Source organism: Lagopus leucura, unplaced genomic scaffold (genome assembly GCF_019238085.1).
Source record: "Lagopus leucura isolate 7727_CA_CO unplaced genomic scaffold, USGS_WTPT01 Super-Scaffold_100157, whole genome shotgun sequence".
In the NCBI taxonomy this organism is placed as follows: domain Eukaryota; kingdom Metazoa; phylum Chordata; class Aves; order Galliformes; family Phasianidae; genus Lagopus; species Lagopus leucura.
The window spans coordinates 10460164-10487593 of record NW_024962334.1 but is presented as its reverse complement, the minus strand read 5'-3'; the positions used below and the strand labels follow the sequence as shown (position 1 = coordinate 10487593).

The window sequence follows — 27430 nt, the reverse complement described above, 5'->3', positions numbered from 1 at the left end:
CAATTTTCAAAACGTTTTCTTATTCTGCACTTCAGGAGATGTCAAAGTAACCCTTTCCTACATGGACATCAACCTAAATCCAAATCTTTCTTTACAGATGCCCTCAGAAGGCAAGCTCACTGCACACAAGTGTAAGCAATAACAGCAACTTTGGTAAATCTCACACTATGGCCACCAACAAATTCCTGAGATCAAGCCAAACAGCAGTCATTGAACTCCAGTGGGAAAAAAACAAACAAACAAACAAACAACAGATCTGTTCCAGTTCTTCCATTCATGGAAGAATACTGCTGAGTATTAAGGCATGGACATATGAAAAATAGCCTATGCCTCCAGGCTTCTTTAATCCTGAAACATTACAAAAAAAAAAAAAAAAAACAATGATCTTTTATAGTTATCAACTAGCATCTTCAGGAACATCCAAAAGTTCCCAAAAGAAGCTTACAATTCCTGTTGATCTTTACAAAAGCACACTATTTTCCTCCCTTGTGGAGGTCTAGCTGTACCTGACCTTTCCAGCAGTTGCATCAAATTAGGAATCAGTAAACTGGGAGATCTGTCAATAAAATAAATTTCCTTTTACTGTTGTTGTGTTGTGATTTTTATTTTGCTTTTTTTTTCCCCCTGTGAGGAACAAAAGAGTCAGTACAATTTCTGTGCTGTGTAGTGAAAATACCATTTAAACTTGTTTCTTTGCTTTCTAGAACTGTGTAGATATTGTACCATTCATTCTATTAATCCTATAATCTACAACAGCAGTTTCTGTTTTGGAAGACATCTCCCTAGGGCAGTATGAAGGCTACAGAAGACTAACAGCTGTCTAATCTTTCAGGGAGATCCTCCAGCTCAAGCCTGAGAACAAGTGAATGCTGAACTTGTTCTGTTAACAAAAGACCTCAGTCTGACATGCTGTCGCCTGGTACTTTCCACAAAACTTGGTAGGGCAGACTGAAATTCTGCTCTTGGTGTAAAACTGATCCTTAGCTAAAACTGTGACCAAAACAAAGATGCGTGTAGAAGGGTTGTATAACACACATGTGAATTAAATATTTACACAAAAGCAAGTGCTTTTGGATTCAAGACAAGTTAGGGAATGGAGTTCAAAGCACTTAACGATGACCTTCAGAAAGAAAAATAAAAACTTCAATTCATTAGTCAGGATTCTGTACAACAAAATTCACGTAAATCGCTCTAGATGTTGAGATAAACTAATATTTTCATACTATCAGCTAGGTTTTTTTCACTCAAGTAACATACAATAGTAACACTTCATGGGAAAGAAAAAGTTAATTTAAGCTCTTCAGAAAAGAGAAACATTTCAGACATGCTTATGTTATCTCCGCAGGTTACTCTACCTGCAACACCAGTGTGATTGTAAAGCCTGAAGTTATTTTTTTTTTACTCTTGACCTAGCCTGGTCTGTCATAAACCAATCCAGCAAAATAAAATAGCAAGCCTTCTGGAATACATTCAAATTACCAAAAAACAACACAGTCTTCTAATCCATTAATCTTGTGGAAAGAACAAAGGCTCAGTCTTGTGTATATACAAGATCGATTTAGATGAAAAAAATTAGATCTCAAATGTATTAATATGAACAGCTACAAAGTTATTTCTTGTTTGTTTTAAAAAGACAGGCTTCTTGTACATAAGCAATTTATAAAGCTATCAGTTACTATAACCTTTATTATCAATCCCCATTCCCTCAGGGACAGTTTTACTGAAAGAAAACGAAAGTACAGCAAGAAAAAAGAAAGCCTCCTATAGTACTACTGGATTTATAGACGAGCCAGTGAAAAAAACAAGTATAAAATGCATTCCAATATAAATGTAGATGCTGGGTTTCACCTCTTAACCATGCCCCCTCAGAGCAAGCAAGCACAAATTTTGTTTCATTTCCTTTTCAATCTTCATACATTTCTTTAACTACACAGGGAACAAAACTTCCTTCATCAAACCTAAGAAACCACAGTACTAGGGAAATACCTTGTAGAATATGACTTCACTAAAAATCTTACATTCACAAGAAAGATGTGTTATATACAATACCTCCAATCAAATTTAAAGGGAAAAAAAATCCAAAAAATAGAAGGCAACTCCAGCTACTGCCCAATAGCTTGCCTCAGTACCCAGATACATGGCAGAGGCCCATCCTAAGTAAGGTTAACAGTAAATTGTTATCAAAGAACGGCTTGGGTTGAAAGGGACCGTAAAGATCATCCAGTTCCAACCTCAATGCTGTGGGCCAAGTTGCCAAACAAGTGACAACTGACTTAGAGCTCTTCCAGGACAGTGAGAAAAATAACACTGACTAGTTATGGTGTTTTCTTTTTCCTCCCTCCTCTTAAGTTGAAATGCATATATTCCAACAATTGGAATAGCAAAATCAGAACTCATTCTTCCCCACAAAATTCACTCTTTCTTCCAGTGGGGAGGGAGAGGAAGAAATACACAGAATCATAGAATGGCCTGCGGTAAAAAGGACCTTAAAGATCATCTAGATTCAACCACTCTCCTGCAGGCAGGGTCGCCAACCACCAGATCAGGCTGCCCAGAGCCACATCCAGCCTGGCCTTGAATGCCTCCAGGGATGGGGCATCCACAGCCTCCGTGGGCAACCTGTTCCAGTGCCTCACCACCCTCCAAGTGAAAAATGTCCTCGTAATACCTAACCTAAATCTTCCCATCTTAATCCATCCCCCCTTGTTCTATCACTATCACGTGGCTTCATTTTTAATAGGTTTATTAGTAAACTGAACAAAGCTACTGATGTTCTTAACAGAAGCAAGTGTAATGGCACAGCAATATACCAAAAGCACTTCTGTGTAAAAAGGAAATATTTACTTTATGACTCTCAGCCCTAAGGAAAACCCTGCAACATTTCTAAAAAGATAACAGTCAGAAAAAAGCATGCATCTTAAATAAACTGCACTTAACAATAGGAACAAACAAAACACCAAAATCCACACAGCTCTCAGCATGCAGGGTCACAAAAAAAAAGCAAAAAGATCACTGAAGTTTTTACAGACCCTCCTTTCACACATGAATCAATATATTGTTGTGTTTTCCATCCTGGCTTTGAAAGCTATTAAGTGAAATTAAATATTTACATGTTTTGCTCTTTTTCTGCAACATAAATGATGGATCTGATCTCAGCACTACAGAATGCAAAATTATATGTTTCAGAAGTACTTTAGAACACAAATTTCTGAATTTTAACCTCGTCATGAAAAACTGATGTTATTTCGAAAGGTTAATCCCTCAGTGAGCTTCATACAGCTCAAAGCATTTTTCTTACATTAATTCATAACATATCTGATTCACCTACCTTGAAGTTCCTCCAAATTTTTAACTTTTAAAGTCAAATATTTCATTCATTCCACTTTAAAAAAGGGATGTCATACTGTGTCAAAGATAGCATGATAACAACAAAAAAAAAATTCTGTATTTTCATTTTTCTGCTTCCACTTATTAGAAGGAAACAGGCAGCAGAGCCCAATTGAAACTACAAGATTAACAAAACTTTGAGTAGGAAGAGTGAGATCTACCCGCAGGAAGTCCTTAAGCTACATTAAAAAAAAAAAAAAAAAAAAAAAAAAAAAGTGAAACTAATAATAAGAAAATAGATTGCCAATGTCTGTAAAAGCTGACAAGAAATCTCTCTCCTGAGACAAACAAAATCACAAATGAGCTGTAAGTGTGCTAGTTAAACTTCTGAGCCTTCCAGAGAAAGTTTATCCAGCCCATCTCATGGCAGCTGTCAAAGCTGCCTTTTGTACAGCTGGGACTGGAGGAGAAGAGCCTCCCGCAGGCCCCAGCGCAGCTCAGCGCCCCGCACCTGCTCTGCCCGCCGGCTGCAGCGCGCCTGGAGGGGCTCCTGCCGGAGCTGTCCAGGGCGCGGGTGCTGAACGGGCCGTGGGCTGCCCGAGGCGGCCTTCTGCGGGTTAAGGCCAGCCTCTGCTGAGCCTTGGGGAGTAACTGAACACTGAACCGGTTTTCCTTGATCATCAATCTGCTGTTAAACCAGCTCAAAGCGCACTTAGACAGGTACTACAACGATGACATGAAGAAATACATTAACATATGTCAAGCCAATCAGAATCAAGTCCTCTGAAAAGGTTTTTTTGTTGTTGTTTTTTTAACACTTGCTCTTCAGGCAACATTCACGACTTGAAGCAAAGACACTACTTTCAGTTTGCATAAAGTTTGACGAGACACACAGAAGCATAAAACCACCGTAAATCACCTCTATCTGTACAACACTAGTGCCTTTCATATACAGTCACAACTGCATATTTGCGCTACAGAAAGTTTTTTTCCAAGTACAGTGAGATGCTTAGAATTAAAAAAAAATAAAAATAATAATAATAAAAAAAAAAATCTATAGCTGGCTTCCTTGTTGTATGGAAAGAAATAGTTTCAAGCTTACCAGTTGTAGAGAAAGGCAATAGTAAATATATCTGCTTTAAAACCAGTTTAGGATCATCCACACAAGACAGAGATCACCGTCTCATAATAAACAAGGAAATGTTTATCCATTTCCAAGGACCAAGGCAACACCAAAGGAGGCGACCTCCAAGTAGAGATCCCTCTCTGGTGGCAGCCAGCCCTTAAATGAGGTTAGGGACGGGTAGAGACTGGCTCCACTTCTGCCTGTCACACAGGTGTACTGCTTCCACCTGTGCTCCCACGGCTGGCTATACCCACTTACCAGGTGCTCAGTTACTGGTTCAGGCCATGACTTATTCCCATACACCAGTCAACCCAAACAGTAATGTAACACAACTCTCTTTAGCAAGTTAATTTTTAAAGAGTTCTGTTATCAATCAAACCTCCTAGATCTGGCTAGGCAGGCAATCACTGACAGAAACAGCACTGAAGCGTTTTAAGACAGTTTTTTGTTGTTAAATATTGGCTGTCTCATTACTACCCTGGTCCTTCTTTGTCAAACACCTAGCAAATTAGAGCTTTCTACAAGCTTAACTCAAAGTAGATACAAAAACGGAGATACTAAACCATAACAGCACAGTAAATGTCTTTTCAGATACACTTTGAGACTATAAGCGTTGCTGAAATCGTATCTAACAGCTAGAATGGACTAAATCTATCCTACACTTCAGTGCTGAAAAGGAACCGTTAACCTCAAGGTCCCCTCAAACACCATGATCATCAACAAAAAATACATTCCACTCACCTCATTACCTTTCCTTAAATGTTTTTGTAACCCTTTTGTGTAAACTTTCGAAGGAAAAGACATTGTCTGCCTACAAGCCTAAAAACAAACATGAACTTGTATTTACAATGTTAAGAGCAAGGCCCATTGTTTTCCAGCACATTGCAAACAAAGGAAGATGCAGTGTTGAGGTACTGTATGTACATCAGGAACTGGCTGAAGTTAGCAAAGTATCTTTCTTCTGTCCATACCCCTTCTGTGGAGCAGTAACAGTGGAGACATTCCTGGACCATTTAAATGAGGCTTAGTTTTCATACAATTCACTGAATTTCAGGGTTAGGAAGGTATCAATAAAAATAGCTTGCTGTTTAGTAAGAATTTCAGAAGAAAAAAAAAAAAACAACACAAAAAAGACTATAAATGTCCTATAAATCTCTCTATACTATACCTTATTTTTCAAGGCAGATTTGTGAATATGACAAAAATTCTGCATGCGCGGGATTCACTGATTTAATTACAGGGGCTTGATACACAAGCAATTATTTTGGCATGTTTAACTTCAATGATCCTCCCCATAACAACTGGGGGTAAAGATTAAAAAAAAAAAAAAAGAAACATAATCCTAAACTACATCTGTCTAGGAAAAAAAAACACTGGAGACACTTTTCTTTTATGGTTTTGATTGCGTTTTTGTTTGTTTTCAAACATAGATGGATGTTAAAAGTGCTCCTAAATTAGAACTTCTGTAGATTTTTTGTTTTTTGTTTTCAATAGTACTTCAGTACTGGCACAATAAGTTCAATAGTTTTTTAGATCTTCCACCGGCAGAGAAAAGGAAATTAAAAGGAGAGGCTCTTGATAAGCAATACGTATAGCTTTAGTGCGTTAAGGATCACGGATTAAGAAATTGGACAACAAAACTGTATTAACACATGTCTGTGTATCCTGCTTCCTTCTAAATAAGAATAATGTAACCCACACCACCATTCTACACATGTTCTCTTGCTTACAAATTTGGCATGCTTTCATAAGATCTATTTTGTAGCTAATATTTTCTGGGGGTACTTATGTTTTTCACTTACTTTCATTCTGAATCTCTGTGGATTTGTCGGGTCATCCACACATTCAATATAAACATTTGTTCTAAACATATTTCAAAGAATACTTGCATGCTATGGCTAACACAGTTTTAGAATTAAGAACAGGACACAGCTGTTAAACAGCTGAGAAACAGTCAAAATCCATGATGAGACAAAGAAGAAAAATAAGAGACCATAGAGATGTATTTTACAGTTAGTATTATTTTGCAGCATGTAATCTCAAAACAGTTTAAAAACATCATGTTAAATCAAATAAAGAGATTTTACTACTTGTAAGTACTTGAGAGCCTTCCTTATGCTGACTTCTGCTTCCTTAACCTGCAAGCTGAGGCCTTCATAAATGAAAGGAAACTGAGAATATCCCCCAGTTTATACCATCTCATGCAGACCAGAATACCTTCAGACTTCCCATTCTCAGCTGTTTATATCAGAGTTAGAGTAATTACCAGTATTAAAAGGCAGAACTCCATTAGTCCAGCACCCTGTTTCTCAACATAGCTAGTAATCAAGAAGCATCACTAAATTACAACAGTTACGTAGCTTTTCAGACACTCTTGCATAACACCATGCTTACACCCATTAACTACACCTGCCATTTTCATTCGTTAACTAATAAACTACTGGCACAACTGCAGATATGGAAGAAAAAATCTGTGGATACAAAACACAAAAACTACCTCTTTAGTACACTTTCTGGATACCTCTAGCTCTACTGTTGAGTGCATATTTTGCACCAACAAAATACCAAGTTAAAATACAAAATCTGTATGCTAGTATTCTTGTCAGTAGCTAAAAATTAAAAAAAAAATTTAATTAAAAATTTTTAATTAAAAAAAACCTCCTCTAAAACGGAGGTCAAAATCATTAAAACGCTATTAAAATCAAGCAACACTCACATATAAATAACTATTTTGAAGATAAAGACTGCCACATCTGTTGCAGTAAACATGAGGCAGGTTACACTTAGCATTGATAAGGACTATTCGTTTACAGATTTTTTATTTTTTTTTCCCAAAGTGTTGAAAAGAATCTGTAGGAAAGAATTCTCAGACTCATGACTTTCCTAGCCCTACTGAAAGCAGGAACTGCAGGGAATATTTTATTCTGTCATTTAGTAGAAAAAAAGTGCACTAATATTCAATGAGCTTTAAAAAACAATTACCCAGTAGTCACAATTACCATGACCAAAACTTAAAGGTGGCCAGACCCTAAAAGAAAATAAACACTCCACAGAATTTGAGAACTAGAACGCTTCCGACAGACAACCCCTCCGAGACCTTATGCTTCCTGACAGTTCAAACTTGCCTACCTGTGTGGACAGGATCAAACAATCTCCACATTGCTGTCAGCCCAAGTAGTCTTCATAAAGCTTAGATCTCATCCACTTTTCACAAATCAACAGTTTTCTCCAACGTATTCTATTGTTTAGCATCAATAAATGACACAAGTCTGAAACTTTTTTGAACACTTTTCCTGAAAGCAAAAGGTTCAATCATTAAGTATATTTAAAATGTTGATCACTAGCATGACAGACACCTGTTGACGAGAAGTCATATGTAACCACCAAAGTCCACTGGAAAGACTAAATCAGAATAGCCATTATGCATGTTCAGGAGATGTGCCAGCACTGACATAGCATGCAATCACCTAGCATTGATAACACCCTAGTCACTCAACTAACCTCTCATAACTAGAAATTTCACCTTCAATTTTTTTAAACAGTAATGAAATCACACTATAAATCAATCTGACACACACAGTAATTACAGCAGCCCAACTAGGAAGCGTTTTGATATTTTCAAAAACCATTTGCAGTTAAACTGCAGCTAAATAATTGCTTTATATAAGTGACACCTGGCATGGAAAGCCAAACAAATTGTAACTGCTCATTTTTTCTTGACATTATTCTTAGATGAATGTCTTGTAAGTTACTAGAAGACACGCAAAGCGCATGCCAGATGAGAACGCTGTATTTATAGCGCACTAAGTCAGTCAGCAAACAGAATCTACTAAAAATATCCACAATGGTATGCAGCACACCCACTCTTTGGGGACTATTCACAGTCTGGGGTGGTCTGATTTTTAGACAGAGCAAACAAGGATGAAGAAAATAAGCCAGGTAGGTCAATTTCTGGAGAAGTCTGCGAGTTACAGTAGAATCACACAAGTTTGCATTCTATCTGGCAAACACAGAACCACAGAATGGTTTGGGTTGGAAGGGACCTTTAAAATCACCTAGTTCCAATCCCCCTGCTATAGGCAAGGCAGGGACACCTCCCTCTAGACCAGGTCGCTCAAAGCCCCATCCAGCCTGGGCTTCAATGCCTCCAGGGTGGGAGCATCCACAACCTCTCTGAGTAATTCCACACCCTACAAGATTTTTCTATGTGCTTCCTGATCTCCCTGGTCAATACAGTGCAATTTAAACACTGAGAGCAGAAGCAGCACATGCTGCTGAGCAAAAGCAAGAGCAACCTTCATTCCTACTACAGCTTACACTCCTGTTTTTGCAGGTGTCAGGAATTTGAAGCCTATCAAATAACAGGCACCAGGCAGCTCTGGATACACACCAAGACATCCTTATGAAAGTCACAATGATCACTTACAAAGGAAAGGCAGCCTTAGAAACAGAGGTGTTTGTTTAGGAGATATCTAAGCAGAGAGCTTGGATATTTCCTGTATGCTTATGAAACGCTGTTTTGATCTTATTCGGATTTTTGTTTTATTTTGTTTTTATTATTGTTTTTTAACAGTAATTATTTTCTTCTGATTTATCAGGCACACATCTTTTAAAATATTTCAAAACAAAAATTCAGAGAAATTAAGGGTTTCTCACTTTTCCTTTTCAAAGGTTAAGAACATGCAAGAACAACGCGTTCCATTACCACAGTAATGGAACCACAGTAAATGAACAGAATATGCAGAAATGAGCTTGGGTCTCTCTCCCGAAACTAATTAAAGCACTAATGACCAGAAGACATTTCAGAAGAATTTTGAAAATAATGCAAAAGTTTGGTTCATGTATCTGCAAGTAGCACAGAAAACCTACCCCAAAAATCTTCCTAACATTATTCCTAAAGATTTCATGCAAGGATCAGACAGCAAATCAAGAACATCTACATGATGAACTTTTCCATGAACAACTGCCAAGAACAGGAGAGAACTTACCCAAGCAGATGGGCAGGCAATGTGTTATAAAAATAGTTCTGAATTTTCAGCAGTGACAAAAGGCTTTCTTTACAAGACAAAGAAATGACATGGAAGGCTGCTGGAGTGTAGTCTGCAATTACACAAGAACACACGGAGAGACATACTGTCAGGATACCAGAGTTGGATGAGGAAGAAATTAAAGAGGAAGGCCCTCTTTGAACTGGCACTCTAAAGGCTGTCAAATGTTATCGCCACCCTGACAGCCAGAAGAAATGTTTGTATATGGCATTATAATTAAGCTGTTTCTTTTTATTCAGATCATTAACTATTTAAGTTTTTCTTCTAAATGAAGTACAGCCATTCTTACTATTCAGTTTCCTCTATCCTCTTTTGTTTACCAGGCAGGAGGAAGAAAAGAAAAGCAGCCCTCTACTCTACCACTTGCCTTTGGTCCAGGCACCCCAAATCCATCATCACACAGACCTGTCTCTCTCCCCATCTGAAAGAAACTAAAACATGACCAAGAAGGTTCACCAGCACTACTGGCAGACCCAGGCAGTGCTCCTCAGTTTTCTTAGCTCATTCGTCCAAACACGAAACATTTGAGGCTAAAACCCTCTGACCTAAGGAAGGCGGTGGTGGCGGTGGATTTTTTGCTTCTTTCTCTTGTCTTCAAACTGCTCCTCAGGAGAGTTTATGTCTCTGCTGACTGTCAGGAGCTCTATGTTGCCCACTATATGTAGACATGAATAACAGAAGAGCTCACTAAGTGCAGGACAGTGTGACCTTGAAAGGTGATTGGATTCCTCAAACTCATCTGTCAGCACAGTTCTTCAGGAGCTCCTTATCAACAAATTTATCCTCCAACTGCTTTCCTAGCACATTGGATTTTTTTTTTAACCCATATTTTAGTTAATAGGACTCTAATACATTTCCAAAATCTCCCATATGTTCAGCAACTGCTGAAGCGATGGCACACATCCATCTCCTTCACTCTCTGGTTTCTGTAAAGGTGTACATACGTGTATAGATACACTCCACTTTAGCTTCCTCTACAAGAAGCACAATAAAGACAGCCTCTCATGACTATTACTCTCCTTTCCCGAAGCGTATAGACATGGTTATGACTGTGTCACTGCTGCAACCAAGAGAACAGAAACTAATCAACTCACTAAAACAAACACAATCTCTTGGTTTTAATCGTGCTGCATCTTGGAAGACCTTTGAACAGCAACAGTAAAAATATCTCAAAATGCACACGGGATTTTTATTTTTATTATGTTCACAATATGGCATATGATAGCCCTAAACAATAAGGTAGAGTTTATTTGGAAAAGCAATAGTTTTTATTAGATGAAAACCTTACAATCTTTCCTCATTCTGAATGGGTGAAAGGTACAGAAGTATATGTTGTACTGAAGATGAACTGGCCTTCCTCAAGCATCAAAATAACAGGGTCAAACTGCAATAGTAAGTTTCACTGCTCCTGAAACCAATCACAGACACACAGAGGACATCCCAAAAGTCTCAGAGCAAAGCACAGTTCCCAACACTCCTCCCAAGTGAGAGGGCAAAGACCTCACAGCTATAACCTTCACTGGCAAACAGGATCTGCACTAAAATCTGAAGTGTTTTGGAGTTTCACACTCATGATTTCACAAAGCAGCAGTACTTCTGAGAGAGAAGGGCAAGGAAGGGACCAGAAGATACTTGCCTCCTAAACATACGTATGCGAAAGCTGAAGAGAACCTTTTTCCATAAACTGGAGTCATCACCTCTACTAGCTACTATTGCAAACAAATGCTACTACAAAACACATGAAGGGTTCTATCCAGAAAGCATTACCTACAGTCAGTGGCTCGCAGTAAATTCTGCACTGTAAGGTGCTTCATGAAAAAGCATGATTATTGTTTGGCTGAAGAAGAACACTGCAAACTTCTTTCCCCTAATAACACAGAGAAGCAATCTCATGTCAAATTCCTACTCCAAGTCTCGAAGCAGACCTGAAAGATGTCAACAGTTCTACCTGCTAATATTATGCATTTAACATCTTTCTATCCATACATCACATGAAAGTGTGTGAGACACAGTCTGAGATTTCAAATAATACTTCCAAGTTCTCTTCTGAATGAATCTTACTGAAGAACTGATGTGAAAATTGAAGAAAAAAAAAAAAAAAAAAAAACGCAACATTTTTGCAACCTACAGTTGCATTTTTACAGTTTTTCTTAAGACACTCTTAAGACAAAGATGTATGCCAAAACTTTTAATCTAGTCTTCTTGCAACATTCTCAAGAAGCAATTCAATTCTGAGCACTATATGTATTACTAGCAGGTGTTTTCACCAACAATTCTCCCTGCTGTGACCACCCAGAAAAAGATCACAAAAAGAGGGATTTAAGGAGCTATCAACATTTCAAGTCAAGAAAGTAACACTTCAGCAGTTACCCAAAACAAAGAAAATTCTGAAAGAGGCTCCAGTTTGAACTGATTGTGACAAAAACAGGTCAGAGCTACAGCAGTAGCTGACAGTCTGTGCAGAAACTCTCACCGCTGAAAAACGGGAAAAAAAGAAATTACTTGTGGATCTCAAGACCAACTCTTTAACGCGTTGGTCTTAAGAAAAGGTAAGAATATTTACTTTGGGGCTGAGAAGGGAAGCCCCGTTCAGTGAGGAACAAGACAGCAAACTACTGCTTCAAACTCCTGATAGCAGCGTTATCACCTTAAAGGAAACTGGAACTTGGCATTGTGTTACAAGAAAATGCTTGAACATAACACGTAGGTTTGTCCTCTACATCTGGGAGTGCCGTAAGATCTCATGGAATTTGGGTCTCATTCTGCTTAGCGCTCTAAGACTACTCCAAGAGTGCTTGTAGCACAGACTTAAACAGGCTTGGGGTTCTTTTATTTTGTGAGAGCAGGGCCTCAATTTGTCCGTGAATGTTAATCTGAGCTAACACACAAGGGTGCATAGCAGTATTTACTCCATTCCATTCTGACCATGAGGTACACAAGCCTGAGGTCAGACAGGACCACTAGATCCTCAGAGCTAGGCAAGGCTGCTGTCACTGCAATTCTAGTCAAAGGAACAGAGCAACTATATCATCATATCCTCCCATATGTTAACGTATGAAAATATAATGTTTTCTATATTCAGTATGTTAATAACATTAATAAGCATAGTATGGATTTAATTGCATTACATTAGAGAATTAATATGTATATAGTCCTCTTCTGTATATAAAGCTGCTCAGTGAAAATGGTGATACAGTATAATTCCCTAATGGTGAATTAATTACAGTAATCAAAAAAGTACAACACCCACACATCACTGATCAGTGAAGTCAAGCAGTATTCCTAAAACTATAAACAGACAAAACTTCAATTTTTTTTTTTATTTTTTATTTTTTTAAAATTTGAATAGAATCATTGCGCTAATTCTCCAAATTAATTTTGGTGTTTTCAAGACAGAAAGAAACAATTCTGTTTGGAAGTTACAAAACAAGGGAAGGTACTTGAAGCTTGCATTTAATACACAAGTTAAATGCCAGATACCACACCTAGACAAGCTTGAGCTAGTTACTGTCAGGTCAAAAACACTCCTTCCAGTTATTTTTCACTATGCTGAAGATACCAAGTTATGATCTTCAGTGGGGATATGCATTCCAAGTACCTAATTGGTATGAGAAATAGAGGGAAACAAAAAAAAAAAGCATGCAACTAAACTGCGATGCCTCCATTCAGCATCACCTGGTTGTGTCACTGCTATCACAGAATATTAAAATCGTAAAAAAGGAGTGTTTCAAATGAGGTCTTTTTCACAAGCACTGCAGTATTCCAGTTAAACAGTTAATAACCCTGACAAGAAATACTAAGATTTTTAGAACACAAAAAGCAAAATGATTTATGATCATCTCATGACCACCTAAAGAGTCTATTTTAACACTTGCTACTAAAATCCCAGCATATGGCATTCCTTGTTCATTAGTGAGGAGATGAAGGAATGCACCTCTGCTAGTGCTTCTTCTGCACCAGTAGAAATAAGCTCTGCTTCATCTCAGCCTACATCCCCTTTAATAGTACAGTTCCAGAGATTTGTAAAAGACAAGACAAACGGTAGTACAGTAATTAATACATTATGACCTGCCATTAAAAAAAAAACATAACAAGTTCACAGTTGTTTTGAAGAGACCTTCTTGCATGTGACCAGTTTCCTAGGTAGATTATTGCTCCTCATTACTGCACATATATTTAATTCAGAGCTTCCTTGAAGCAAGGCAGGCTGTCAGATAATGTTCGGGAAGGAAAAAAAAGAAGTTTTTCTTCTAAACAACATTAAAGCTATATGCTCTAATGATTCCCTTGTGCTTAGCATGAACCTCGCAACACTCATCCCAGGGCATCTTTTCCTCACTAAAAGAAACACCTACCTTTAGCAAGCTATCCTGATGCTACAGCAAGTACCCCTGCAACAAAGCACTACTATTCAGTAGCTTGGTGCTATGACAGCAGTAGTTTTCTTCAGGGCAAACAGTCCTTTAACATGACAGGGCTTGGCAGCTCTCTGTTGCATCCCAGCACTGCGTAGGGAGGAGATGGCTTTGGCTGCAGGCAGTGACAGCTCTGGTGCCCCCAGGTCAGTGCAGCTGTGTGCATGTGACAGAGCTCTACACACCCCGCCAGGCTCCAATTGCCAACAGGTCGCATCAGAGGAAAGAAGGGAGCCCAGTCTGCTGCAAATGCCATGCACGAGTCCATTAATCTCAATGCAGAAATGTGGTACTTTGATGTTAGTCCCACCATCCCCAGTATAAAGCTGTTGGGGAAGCCGGGTCGGTACTCAGACTGCTTGTAAGACATTATTCTATGATACATACTGGCATTATCAAAAGAATGAATCCACTGGAAAAGGTCACCTTGCACCTGAATGTGTGACCAGCACAAACAGCGACGTTTAGAATGAGCAGTGCTGAGAGCAGTCGGCAGCTTCCGTGCAGGCTCTTAACTAAAGGAGAGAATCCAGGCAGTAAAGGCAAACCCTACACCAGCTAAATAAATACAACTGTTAAGACAAAAAGCTGCACCCACTCGCTCCAGGTCTAACGCACTTCTCAAAGGGCCTCTGCTCCTCGGTGAGCCCGGGCTGTCGGTTCGCCTCCTGCCCCTCTGCTGCCCCACGCACGTGACCGTCCCCGGGACTGCCTGCGTAGGGAAACGCCGACAGCTGCCCTCCGCGCCCCTCTTAGGGGAAATAGCAACTTTCTTTCGCTTCTCTTTTTCTTAACTCGCACAACTCACAACCCGAGAGCTTCGAAGGCACGAGCGTCAGCCAAGTAGCGATCAGCATCTAAAGAGGGGTTTGGTCCGATTTTAGAATAAACGGCCGAGACACATGATCCAATTAAATTCTAATTATGTAAGTAGTAGGCAGGAGTATTTACACAGGCGCTGATTACGGCTATTAAAGTCTAAAGTCGGCGGCCGGGAGGCTCCGCTTCCTCCTTACCGTGCCGGCCGCGCCGCCTTAGCTTTGCTTTCAGTTTTCAGCCCCCACTTTCCAAAAACTCTTCACAAACACGGGGAGACGGCGGTCCCCCAGCGGCCCGTGCGGGCTCCGGCCTCGATGGGTACGGAGAGGCCGCCCCCAAAGCCCCCCCAACCTCCTTCCCCGCGCCTCCCGCCCGCCGGGCCGCCCTTACCTCCGAACAGGTGCGGCGAGAGGTGTGCGGGCAGCGAGCCGATCACCAGCCGGGGCCCGCCGGCCGATCCGCCGCCCCCCGCGGGCCGCTCCCGGCCGCCCTCCTCCGGGGTGCTGCTCACCGAGTCCTGCGAGCCGTAGGGGCCGCTGCTGTGGGGGATGTTGAAGGCGGACTGAGCGGAGCGGGCCGCCGCGGCGCCGGCACCTCCCATGGACCTGCTGCGGGGCGCAGTGCCCGCCGTGCTTCCCGCCGCCGCCGCCGATCCGCCGGGAGCGCCGTGTGGCGCCGCCGCCAGGTGCGGGTAGCGCCCGCCCGCCGCCCGCCCGCCGGTCCCGTTAGCGCCGCCGCCGCTGGAGGAAGGTAAATCCCCGCCCGAGTACGCCCGGGTGCGGCCGTTGGCGGCGGTGGGGCTGCTCTGCTTCGCGCCCATGGTCCCGCTGCCCTTCTGAGGGGAAGGCGCCGGGCACGGGAACGCGTCGCTCGGTGCGTCGGTGCCGAGAGGAGAGAGCCGCCCGCCGCGATCCGGCTCAGCTGGCGGTCCCGGTGCGGCCGCTGCCGGCGGGTGCGGGGCGCCGCCGTGAGCCGCTCGGCACGCTGCCGCCTGCCGCCGCGCCGCCACTCGGCCCCGCTGCCGCCATCCCGCCGCGCCGCGCTCTGTGGGGCACCGGCGGCAGCCGCCCGCCGAAGCCGCTCGCTCGCCCGCGGCGCGCCGCGCTATGCCGAGGGAGGCGGGAAGGGGCGGGCACGGCGGCGCAGCCGCTCCTCTACGCTGTCGCCATACTGGGGGCGGCCCCGCGCGGGGAGCGGGCGGCGGGTGCCGTGCTGCCGCGCCTTCCTTCCCCCTGCGCGGCGGGGTGTTGGCCCCTGGAGCGGAGCGGCCCGCCCCTCTCCTCACGCGAGGTGCGAGGCGGGGCTCATCTGCGCGGAGTCCCCTCGCGGGGCTGAGGCGGGACCTCTGTCGGAACGGAGGGCGCTCTTTGAGCGCGGCCGCCAGGGAGGAAAAGGGGTTAAAGCTCCTGCCGGTGCGGCGGCCGTTAGGGGTGGCCGTTGGCGGCGGTGCCCGCGGGGAGGCGGGAGCGATGGCCGCGGCGAGGCGAGCTGTGGCTCTCCGTGTGACCCGCGTCGTGCCGCGGTTCGCCGTGGTGGTTGTAATAAAATGTGCGGCCGCCAAGTGTGTCTGTGTTTGTGTCTCGGCGTGCGCGGGGTAGGCTGTCCTGACGCGGCTCCCAGAGGTCGGTGGCCGCTCGGAGCGGCGATGTGCCCGGGGTGGTGCAGCCCTGCGGCCGGCTGCCGGAGCGGATAGTGGACGCTGTCCTCGCTCGAAGGAGCACCCCAGTTGCTGAGTGCTGTACACGAATAAAGACTGCCCGCAAATTCCAGTCCTGTGAGTTGTACCTGCGTCGCTAACAGGCTCGGTTTGCTCAAAGTGAAACAGGTCAAGGGCAGAAATACTTAGTTCTTTAACGGTACACGATGTTGAATGTTTTACAGTCTGAATGTACGCAAACGTGATTCCTACAGTCAGCCACACAAGGTGACGGCTTGTTCCGTGGATTACCGCCCGCTGTCACGCATGGCATGTGGCCATCAGGCAGTGCTGTGTGCCATCTCGGGGCTGGGCTCCAGCTGCACTCCTGCCTGTGGCACAGTCCTCAGACAATTTTATGATTAATACAGCAAAACAAATCAATACTTGAATTCACATACAAAGTCTTGCTTTAGTGTGTCCGAGAATACCCATTTTCAGAGGTGAACAGATGTGTAGGCCTCCCCTCCAAGCCTCTCCCCAGATGCTTTCTCACACAGTGCAGCCCACAGTTTGGTGTGCAAGAAGACCTAGCTGCTTGAATGGTGGAGGAGGTAAAATCTCAGAGATTTCAACAGTAGAAGGCAGAGATCCCCTTAATGTTCCCACAGAAGGAAAAGCTGCCATAGGAATTCCTCTTTTGCCTGATTCCAAGAATTCACATGGGCAAAGGATGTTGCAGACATGACTCATAATTTCTGCTGCCTGCGGAACGCTCGTTGCCTGTTTCACCCTGTTAGAGGCCAGTGTGCTAGGAGCTGTTAGTGCATTCTTAGCATCTCCACCAGTGAGGAGCAGTGGAGCTGGCTGGCTGTTAGAATAAGCAGCATTTTGAAAGTACTGCATTGCTATAAGTACCACGCTACCATTTGTATTTTCCTTATGGTGATCCTAAGAGTTGAGCAGGTATTAAATGGATCCTATTTGATTATGAATAACCTTTTATTCAATTTAAAATTAAATAGTAAACCCAATGGGGAAAAAAGGCCTGAAGATATCTGAGGAGTTATTCAGCGGTACAGTCAGAAAATTAACAGCATCAAGTATCTCACAGAAAAGGGCTCAGCTGCAGACAACAAGACAGCCCCTGCCTCCTTCTCAGAAAGTATGGATATTCCCAGTGAGATGTTATTTTCCTTTGGCTTCTGTTTTTGCTTTGCATCTGGCGTGTTTGAGTATAATGTTTGCAGATCTCACTATCACGTGTGAATCTAAACAGCACGCATACCTCAGAGAACACCTACATCTTCAGAAGAGCAGTGTGACATGCCTCTGAGCCAGCTTTCTCTTCTCCATCTTTTCTGCTCATTCTTATTAATGGTCGAATAGAATTTTCAATACATACAGAAATTTGCTCTGTATATCCAATAGTAAAGTTGGGTTTTCAAGCTAACATTTCTTCTAAAGAATGACTATCTGCAGGCATTAAGTCTTGTAGAGGCAAGTACCTGGCACTATACTTTCTACCCATTTGTTTATGAATATGCTCCAGAAGTAGTTTGCATAAAAATTTCAATTTCCTACCCAGTGCAGAAAATAATCATTGGCAAGAGGAGACAGTGTAGAGAGAAAGTAGAACGTGTTGCTGCTGACCAAATTTCCACAGATTTCAAGGACTCAGTGGAAAGTACACAGTTACATAAAAATTAACTTCTGTAGGCCTACGTGGATGAATGCTGTTGTTATTCTTGTAGAAACATATCTAAGGAATCTTATTCGTAATTAAATAAGCATGAAGTAGAAACTAACCTTCTTGTTCCAGGAGAGTAGAAAAAAACTGATTTAGACAGGCACATGCACTTGCTATTCTTTGTTACTAACTGTGTGCCTGTGCCTCCTTTTTAGCTGTAGTAACACTACCTTGTCTATCAGCAAGTGGAAACAATAAGCTTGCTTTTTCACCAAAACTAGCTAAAAATGCATGCTATTGCACATCTTGGAAAATGCGTGCTGATAAATATTTGGAACACTGGTCTCAATTTTGATCAGTGAGCTATACTGATGAATTATACTCCTTCTGCCCTCCTACTCTCTTCAGTGTCTTTTACAGGGAGATTAAGGTATGTGGAGATGTGGCACTGGGGGACATGGGTTACTAGGCATGAAGGGGATGGGTCAGCAGTTGCACTAGGTGGTCTTTTCCAAAGTTTATGATTCTATAATTCTGTTATTTCAGTGTGGTCTCAAGCAAGATTTCATCTCTGGCAAAAGCATCTGACTCTGCACTAAAGAGGCCAGCTAGAGATTAAAATTCTCTTCAGAATTGACCAGGTACTCATTTCTAAAGAAGAGTTGTAAAAACACTGTATAAACTCATAGCACACAGTTAATTTTCCAATAGCTAAGGTAGGCTTCTAATCGGGCTTGGGGATTTTTCTGATCAGATACCAAACTAGGGGTGCACACTGTGGTTGGAAAAGAACAATGATGTTTTTACGTTGTTGTATATTTCAGGTCTTTAAAATAAACTCAACCACACAGCAGCTCCCCACAGATACTGAAAACAGAAACTGTTGAAGTGTTTGGTTGGTCATAGAGGAAGCAAAACAGAAGTATTTTATCCCTTTAAATTAAGACTTGTGTAAAGTACACAAGCCATGAATCTGCAGGTAGTTTTAGCCATCTGGCAGACCACACTCTCCTCAGATATGTTCACATCTGTATGCTAAATGAAACAGGTCACATTTACCCTGTCCACATGACCGTGAATTACACATAAACCTATGACAGGCATCTTTTTGTGAAGCATTTTGATAGCAGTGTAAACCAGCTGGTATGCTGAGAGATGTAGAAGACCTTGTTATCCAATATCTTAGATTTTCACTTGCATTGAATAACACTTTGCTCATGTTGACTTTACTCCTGTGAAAATCTATGCATCTACTTATACCAACGCAGCAAAAACAGTCCTGCTCTGTGCTGTGATGAGTCTTCATGGATTGAAAAACTCAGCAGCTCTGAAAGTCTTCTAAGGTTTGAGTCCTAAAATTATTCTGGAAATGTGTGGTTACTTACATTTTTTCTGTGAGGAAGTTTGTCCTTGTTTTAGGAAGATTCTGTTTCAAACCTTCTGCCTTGTGTTTGAAGTTTATGCTTTTCTGAAGTTTCTATCACACTGTAAACAATATGCTGTATTTTGTACACACAAGTTACCCATGCAGAAAGCTAATGTTCACAGGAAAGATAACTTACTTAGTCTTAAAAATAAATTGACTTTGACTTGACATACCAATTGACTATTTACACAAGAAGAAGATGTGGAAACAATTTACTTGAAGAAATGGCAATTTGTGCTGTGCATTCCATTACTATGTGCTCTGAAGTAGCATGATAAGATATACACTTCAGTCTAATAATTTTATTAGAAAATGTATTCTCCATAATAATTTCTAGGCCACTCTACAGAGTTGTATTATTGTAGCCGCAGTGTACCATAGTAACTATACCTAATGTGAGATGCCATTCTTAAGAACTTGCCATTTCATAGAATCACAGAATCATAGAATGGTTTGAGTTGGAAAGGACCTCAAGGACCATGTATCTCCAACCCCCCTGCCACATGCAAGGCCACCAACCTCCCCATTTAATACTAGACCAGGCTGCCCAGGGCCCCATTCAACCTGGCCTTGAACACCTCCAGGGACATGGAGCATCCACAACCTCTCTGGCAGCCTGTTCCAGCACCTCACCACTCTCTTGGCAAAGAATTTCCCCCTGATATCCAACCTAAATCTTCCCTCCCTCAACTTAAAACCATTTCCCCTTGCCCTGCCATTATCTACCCTTGTAAAGAGTTGATTCCCCTCCTGTTTGTAGGCTCCCTTTAGGTACTGGAAGGCTACAATGAGGTCACTCCGTAGCCCTCTCCAGGCTGAACAGACTTGGAATTATTCCATTTGAACTCCATTTGAGTACATCATCAGGCTAGTTACTGGTTCTGTAATAAACTGCGTCAGTTCTCCTTGTTAGTATGGTGGGTTTTTTTATCAGCTTTGCATGTAACCTACATCATATGCTTCCAAACCTTTTGTGCACCTATACCCCCTTGTGCTATCTTTCTTCAGAAGCTGCAGTGCAGACCGTTTTGTTGTGTGCTCAAGGAATAACTGAAGACAAATTGACTTAGGCAGTGCCCGTGCACTTGCACTGATTCATAAATGAGCTGACATCAATCTATGTTTATTTGGGTGTTAATACACAGATCTGTGGGTGTGGGAATGTGGGGGTGGATAAGTTGACCTGTAAAGGTTCCATCCAGCTGATTCTTCTGTTTCTGCGATTTCTAAGGAGAGGGGGTGGAGGACAAACTAACAGATGGGAAGTATGTTTACTCTCTCTTGTTTTCAGCTCTCGTATATCAGTGCCCAGAAATGCCAGCTGAATGTGGATTTGGGAGTTGGGGGAGGACTGTTGATGGCTTCAGTCCTCTTTATTTCTGCAGAGGGAAATAACAGGCGTCTTTCAGAGTATATTCCTGAATCACATTGCCTCATCTTGCAGTTGAGTGCCAGACCATGAATCCCTTCTGCACATAGAGAAGCATTTGGCTTTACAGAAAGCTCTGTCTGAACAATTCATAATGGCTAATAAAGAAAGCACTTTGAGTCCTGACATTGTGGATATTACACAGGTAAATCAGTCTTCAGAGGCTGATGGCCGACAAGCTTTTTTACAGGATACATCTTTCACTGGCAGTGCTAATTGCTTGAATGCTAGACATCTACAGACAGAGGTGAGTAAATGGAAATTACAGAAACATTAACAAAACAAAATATGTTGCAATGAGAGCAGACAGTAGAGCCATGTGACATTAGATTTGCCAAATACCATTTGTATTCTTTCAGGTTCTGTATTGTCTGCCAAATATTACCTTAATTTTTCAGAATCCAGGAGAAAAAAAATCTTTTTTCCTCATTTTTGCACAGGTAGTATTTTCAATTGATAGTTTTAAATCAGAGAAGTATTGTTCTTTTAATCTTTCGTATCCTTCTATTTACAACCTGCTGCTGATAAGCCTAACAATGAAAAACAAGAACATACCAGGTAGCTCCTCAAAGGGCTTTTGAGCCCAGTTGCTTCGGCAGTCATGCATGCATTTTGGTGACTCCTTGCACTGAGGTCACAGGGACAGTAAAGACTTCGAGGTATATTAAAAGCAAGGTTTACTAGTATATGTATCAGAGTAATTAATGCTTTATTAAGGAGCGCATAAGGAAGACAGCAGAAGCACGTAACTGGACTTTTCTGAAGCCCTAGATCAGGGCTGCAACTGAACTGAGTCAGGAGGAATGTCAGAGGGCTCCACTTCCCGTGCTCTGCCAGAAGCATTTCTGCCTGGGCTGCTGCGCACCATGCCTGGTGTAAAGCAGGCACGAGGGTGGTGTAAAAGACTCCATCTGTTGTGCTGGCTCTGATCCACTTGGCAGAAGACAGAACCTGTGAAAGTAAGAGATGAACGAAGGGAATTGTGAAGCCACTTCTTCCTCTCTGTTGCTGATATGTACTTTCCCAGAAGCAGGAGAAGTAGAGTCCTTGTCTTCAATTGCTGCTTACAGAGTGAGGGAGACCCTCCAGTAAAAGCATGGGGACATTCATGATTTGGATTCAAGGGTCCAAATTTAACAATTTTTGAAGAAACAAAATGTTCCGTAAACAATAGTAGAAAGTAAAAGCACCCTTTACCACTTCGGAAGCCCAGCACAAACTTCCAGGTAGGCTTCTCTGCTCTTAGCTGGTTTCAGTTCACTAATTAGAAAATGTCAGGATCAAGTTAGAACTGGAACAGTTAAAGTTAGTTCTTGTAACAGTCTGATGTAACAAGCCATTTCTAGATGATAAAACATTCTTCTAGGTGATGGGAATGCACAGACAGCCTCACGGCAGGTTCTCTTTGGGATGAGTGCAGTAGTTACAGGGTTAGCTACCCGTATGGAGCACCTGGCTATCTCCTCCTTAGGAAGGTCACAATTTATCAGGATCATTCAGAACATTTTAGTTGTCCCTATTCCTTCCTAAACAAAGCTTTTCCTCTGGAGTCACAGAGTCCTCTTTAACCCAGATGTGATGTGATCACAAAATGAGGAGGGCCTTTTTACAGCCACACAAAACCAAAACAAGGACAGTACGAGATAGTACGGCTTCCTTGTGGAGGTCAGATGGGAAAGAAGACACCTGTTTTGTAGGAAGCACATCATGAGGCTGGGGAGGCTTAGTTTCACTCTGAATGTCATTACTTCCTCTCTTGTGAATGGAAAAATGCAAAGCAGGCTGGTATCGTATGTCCACACTGACATCTAGTGCTGAAAAAATTGCACTAGCCATGGTGGAAACAAAGAAGCAAAAAGGTGTTGGAGTGGAATGAAAATCTAAGATGTTTTTACCTTCCAATTCAAGAAGAGAATCCAGCCCCCTGCTAAATCAGAATCTCTCCTTCTGAGCTTTTTCTAAAAAAGATCGTTCACTTAACAGTGAAGTTGTTCTTTCACTTCCCATTTTGATACTTTCTCATCATTTTTCCATACACACATAAAAATTGTATGTTGTGATATTTTACTGTGCCTTTAAGGGCAGGCAAAGACTGATTAAAAAAAAAAATCTGTGCATTTTTATTGCAATTTTTATCTTTCTTGGGGTAGTAAAAAGCAATAGTAGTGTACAGAATAATGAGTATTTTTCAGTGCCAGCTGCCAGCACACTTCCCTTCCCGTCACCAGGGAAATTTGAGATTAAAACCAAGTGCTCCGTATGCTTCAGAAGTGATATATGCATGTAAGCAATGGATAAATCCTCAAAGGAGAAGAGGAAAAGGACAGATCCCAAAGCTCTGAGATCAATGGGCTTTTTTACCCATTGAATCCCAAGCTTTGGCTCCAGTCCCAGGGGGATGTGTGAGCTCTGCCAGCCTCGCTGGGACACTGCAGCCCAAATGCCAGCGTGCTCCTGGCAAGCTGCAGCAATAAGGTTCAGCAGCGGCTGGCAGACGTGTGCTCCACAGAGGGAATCCTGTTGTTCATCAAGTGGCTTCCCAAGAACAGGGCACTTCTTGTTTCTCTGCGTGAAGACAAAGCGGGTCCTGACCTGCCAGGCACTGCTGATGAGATCCTCCAGAAGCTGTGCGCTGGGCTCTGCAGCACATTGGCAAGCAGTATCTGCTGCCACTTGGTGCTACCTGAGATACCTCTCACCTCCTCTTTCACAGCACAGCAAGCAACAAATGGGAGGGTTTAGCCCTGGCTGTTTTGTGAGTGCAAGCCTCAGGAGGAAATATGGCCTTCATCTGCCGGCAGTATCCTTCCCACCCCCCGAGTCAGACAGCCCAAGTATTAAGATCCATTTTCTTCTTTTTATTTTAATTTCAATTTCTTCTTTTAATTTTTGCAGTTCTTATATTTGTCTTGAGCACAAATAGAATCCCAAAGAAGGAAAATGTATCACAACATCTAGGCCGTATTTTTTTCCCATTTCTTGTAATCAGCAACCATATGCAGATTTTAAAAACATTTCAGACTTGTGCATCTGGGCTGGACAGATTGGGATGAGCAGGGAGGATTGGCAGGCCCAATTAGACCATGAGAAGCATAAGTAGCTGTCAGAAATAAGGATAGAGCAGGAGAAAGCATGTGGCATCTTTCACTAGATAAGCCGTAATGATTGGCATGCTCACTCAGAAACATTCTTTTTCTGATTTAATGGGGGCTTAGTGTAGTCTAAAGACAAATTGTCTCACAGCTGAGACCATGCTAATCAAGCATTAAAATGTAGGGTTGGAGTCTGATGTCAGTTTAAATTCCGTTAATATCAGTGGAATTATGCCAGAACGATACGCCCAACTTTGTAGGGTGCAAAACTTGGCATGTGTGTATCATTAGGAGTAAAAACATGCAAAACTGTATCACGTGTTGTGTATCCTCTTGAAATAAAAAGTGATAGAATAGTAAAAGTAAAAAATGTAAACTAGACTAAGATGAAGGGGAGAAATAGAGAGAACAAAGGGAAAACAAAAAGGAGAATGAGAGGGAGAAGGAGATGGACAAGGGAGAAAGAACAGAGAAAGAGAAGAAGAAGGAAAAGGAAGAGAAGAAGGGAAAGGGGAAAGGGAAAGAAAATGAAGGAAAAGAATGCAGGAATTTAGGAAGATGGCCTGATGAAATTTAAAAACCTGCACAAAAATTGCTAAATGTGTGGTAATAAAATTGAATTAGAACACTTCAACGTTGGTGTCGCCATATCATGTCCTCGTCCAACCTTCCCCTTCTTACTTTCAGGATGACCCAAAGCACATTAACATGTGAAAGGTGACTTTGCAGAGAATATTTGGTGCAGCGATTGGACATTAATATAAATACATTCAGCTGACAATAGTTCCTAAGCTTTCAGGGACGTTGCAGAGTATATAAAAAGCAGTGCTTTTTCAGTATGATACTAGTCAGTAATGGCTATAATCCCAACTCCAAGAGCCTGGAGCTGTTGGAGGGGTGTGGAGAGCTCAACAAATTCGAGTGAAGCCAAGCTGCTGCCAGCCTGTAACCCCTCAGCTGCCGGGCTGGGGACACGAGCAGGGAGACGTTTCATCCACCGCCGCATGCGCGTTCCTCTCCTATTCTTCAGGCTTTGGCTGTGAGCAGCTTACTCAAACTGGCTGTCCTCAGAGACAAAGGAAAATGTAAATGTGGTTGTGGAGCTCAGTGTTTTAATCAGCAATGGTAGGGGAAAACAATGCTTTAGAAAATCCACAAATATAAAAAAATACCTGGAATTAAAGAGCTTTTATTTTTGTTATTTGTTGTTTTTTTTTTTTCCCTGACATATTCCTCTTATATTTTGAGTATTCCTCCTTTCCTCTATCTGAAAATAGTTATTTCCAGAACCCTTTCAGGCTTCATATTTCAACTGAAATTGTGCTTGCTCATCCGGTAGTTTGCTCTGTCCAACAACATCCACATGTAGTTGTCATAAAGTGTAACCCACTGAGCTGACGTGCCTCTGCTACCCACACTCAGACCCTGCCTTGGATTCATGAGATTGAAGGAGAAATCTTAAAGCGCTTCTGATTTTACTAAAGGCTTTTTGCAAGGGCTAGGAAAAAAAAAACAAAACCAAAAAAGGATTCTAAAAACTAATAAAACTATGTTGGTGAATCCAAAAATACTCACATGAAGAATTTCTTCCCAGAAGAAGCTGGAAAGAAGAAGCAGTGCTTGGAGAGAAGCAGCACAGGTCACAGGGAAGCTTGCCCTTGATTTCCAGCTATCTGGCCTGATTGTTTGGGCAACTTGTAATTCACTTTGTCTCTTGTTGATTCAGTTCATCCCGTTCTGCTCGCTACCTCTTTATCATCCTGTCAGGATAAAACACTTCGTGAATTCCAAGCAGCTCAAAGTGCAAGTTAAAAGAACCTTAATAAGCACAGAAGGTCAATACATTTTATACTGGATCCTTGTGATAATAAGAGCTTTGGATATGCAGAGCTCTTACAGAAGTCGTAGTCCAACTTATGCAAATGCCAGTTACAAAAATAAAAGTCAGTGATGTTAGGCTGCTAAGCAAAACAATGAAGCCCAGAGCATGCAATAACCATTTCTGCAAAAACACTCTGCAAGTTTTCATACAGCTGGGTGTATCTTACAAAATGGGTCCCAGGTACAATTAATTATGTGGAGATTGTATTGGCTAGAGGAGCCACATATGAATTCACCTGAGGATTTAAAGGTATGAGCTATACTGGAATAATACTAGATGAATATTTTGTCAATCAGCAGCTGACATAAAGTAAATGTTTGACTGTTATTGCTGCTGTCACAATTAATCACAAGGGCTCGGGAATCAAATACTACAGCACGTACTGTTTTTCATTAACATCAGTGTGCGGTGCATATTAGGGCTTTCACAGGTAGGGAATTAATTCTTATTAGAATGTCTTGCGGGTATCAAAACTGAGGTAATGAGATAGGAATGAGCTGGGAGCCCAGAGGCAAACACAGGGTTTTATATCAAATGGCTTCTTAAAAATCAACCAGGGGAAACTCCAAGGAGAAAGGAGGAGTGTGCCAGTTGGAAACAGCCTTGCCTGCTGCCAGAATAGAACCTTTCAGCCCATATTAATTGGTAGGGTGAAAGATCATTAAGGCTGATCAGTCCCAAAGACAGCACAGAATTCGGTCTCTCTCTCTCTATTTGCTGGCTGAGTTGACTGCCAGCTCAGATCGTTGCTAGAAGTTTAATTATCAGCCCTGTTGTTTTCATTAGAAGCTGCACTTCCTTGGGGTTTCATTATTTCAGTTCTTAAGGCTCTTCTGTGCATGGTTTGATCATGTAGGCAGTGGAACAAGATTGATTGAGAGACAGATTTAGCCAGACTGGTGCTGAAATTGTGTTTAAACTTCACCTTTTTGTAACATGTTAAAAATCCTGCCATTATACTTACCAGAGAGTCCAAGAGAGCTGGAAGCACATCAATAGTCTCTGCAGAGAAACCTCCCTCAGACACCTTTTGAAGAGGCGTGTGATTAATTTGGAATCTCTCAATGAGGCCACAGCCCAGCACATATCCAGCAGGAAGGTCAATTGGTTAATGTTTGCTGAAATATATTCCAAATTCTTGGTTCTCACACAGAGCAGAAGATCTTTTCCCCATCCTCTTCTTCCATGTCTTCCATATCTTCCATATGCCAGCCTCCCAGTTCTGCTGGTTAAGGACAGTTCTCAAAGCACAGTTGTTATTGTGAGGCTGAGATATATTCTACATCTTCCAGCAGGTGCAACGTATCTCAGACGCCGAGAGAACCGAGGGGATAGAAAACAACACATGTACACAATATAACCTTATGCTGATTTTCAAAGAAAAGTGGGGATGTTTGTTGCCACAAATCAAAGAGGATCTAGAAGAGGTGGTTAGCTCCTCTTGTTCTGCACAGCAGGCAGTAATTCTGAAGTCTGTTTGTACAATATATGTATATGTATATGTATATGTATATGTATATGTATATGTATATGTATATGT

At 42.0% G+C, this 27430-nt stretch overlaps 1 protein-coding gene and 1 long non-coding RNA gene across 2 annotated transcripts in view; both read right to left on the bottom strand.

The window, feature by feature from the left end:
- Nucleotides 1–15646, bottom strand: part of ZNRF2 (zinc and ring finger 2) — a 55680-nt gene extending 40034 nt beyond the window's left edge. Inside the window, exon 1 of the mRNA XM_042888726.1 lies at nucleotides 15126–15646. Within this exon, the coding sequence (XP_042744660.1) occupies nucleotides 15126–15555 (430 nt within the window). The 5' untranslated portion in view covers nucleotides 15556–15646. The remainder of the gene's footprint in view (nucleotides 1–15125) is intronic.
- A 5958-nt stretch (nucleotides 15647–21604) lies between these two features.
- Nucleotides 21605–27418, bottom strand: LOC122189872. The gene is made up of 3 exons (XR_006182003.1): nucleotides 26855–27418; nucleotides 25584–25768; nucleotides 21605–21867 (listed from the first exon to the last, which is right to left on the bottom strand). It is a non-coding gene; the product is annotated as an uncharacterized LOC122189872 (long non-coding RNA).
- Nucleotides 27419–27430: the final 12 nt, after the last annotated feature.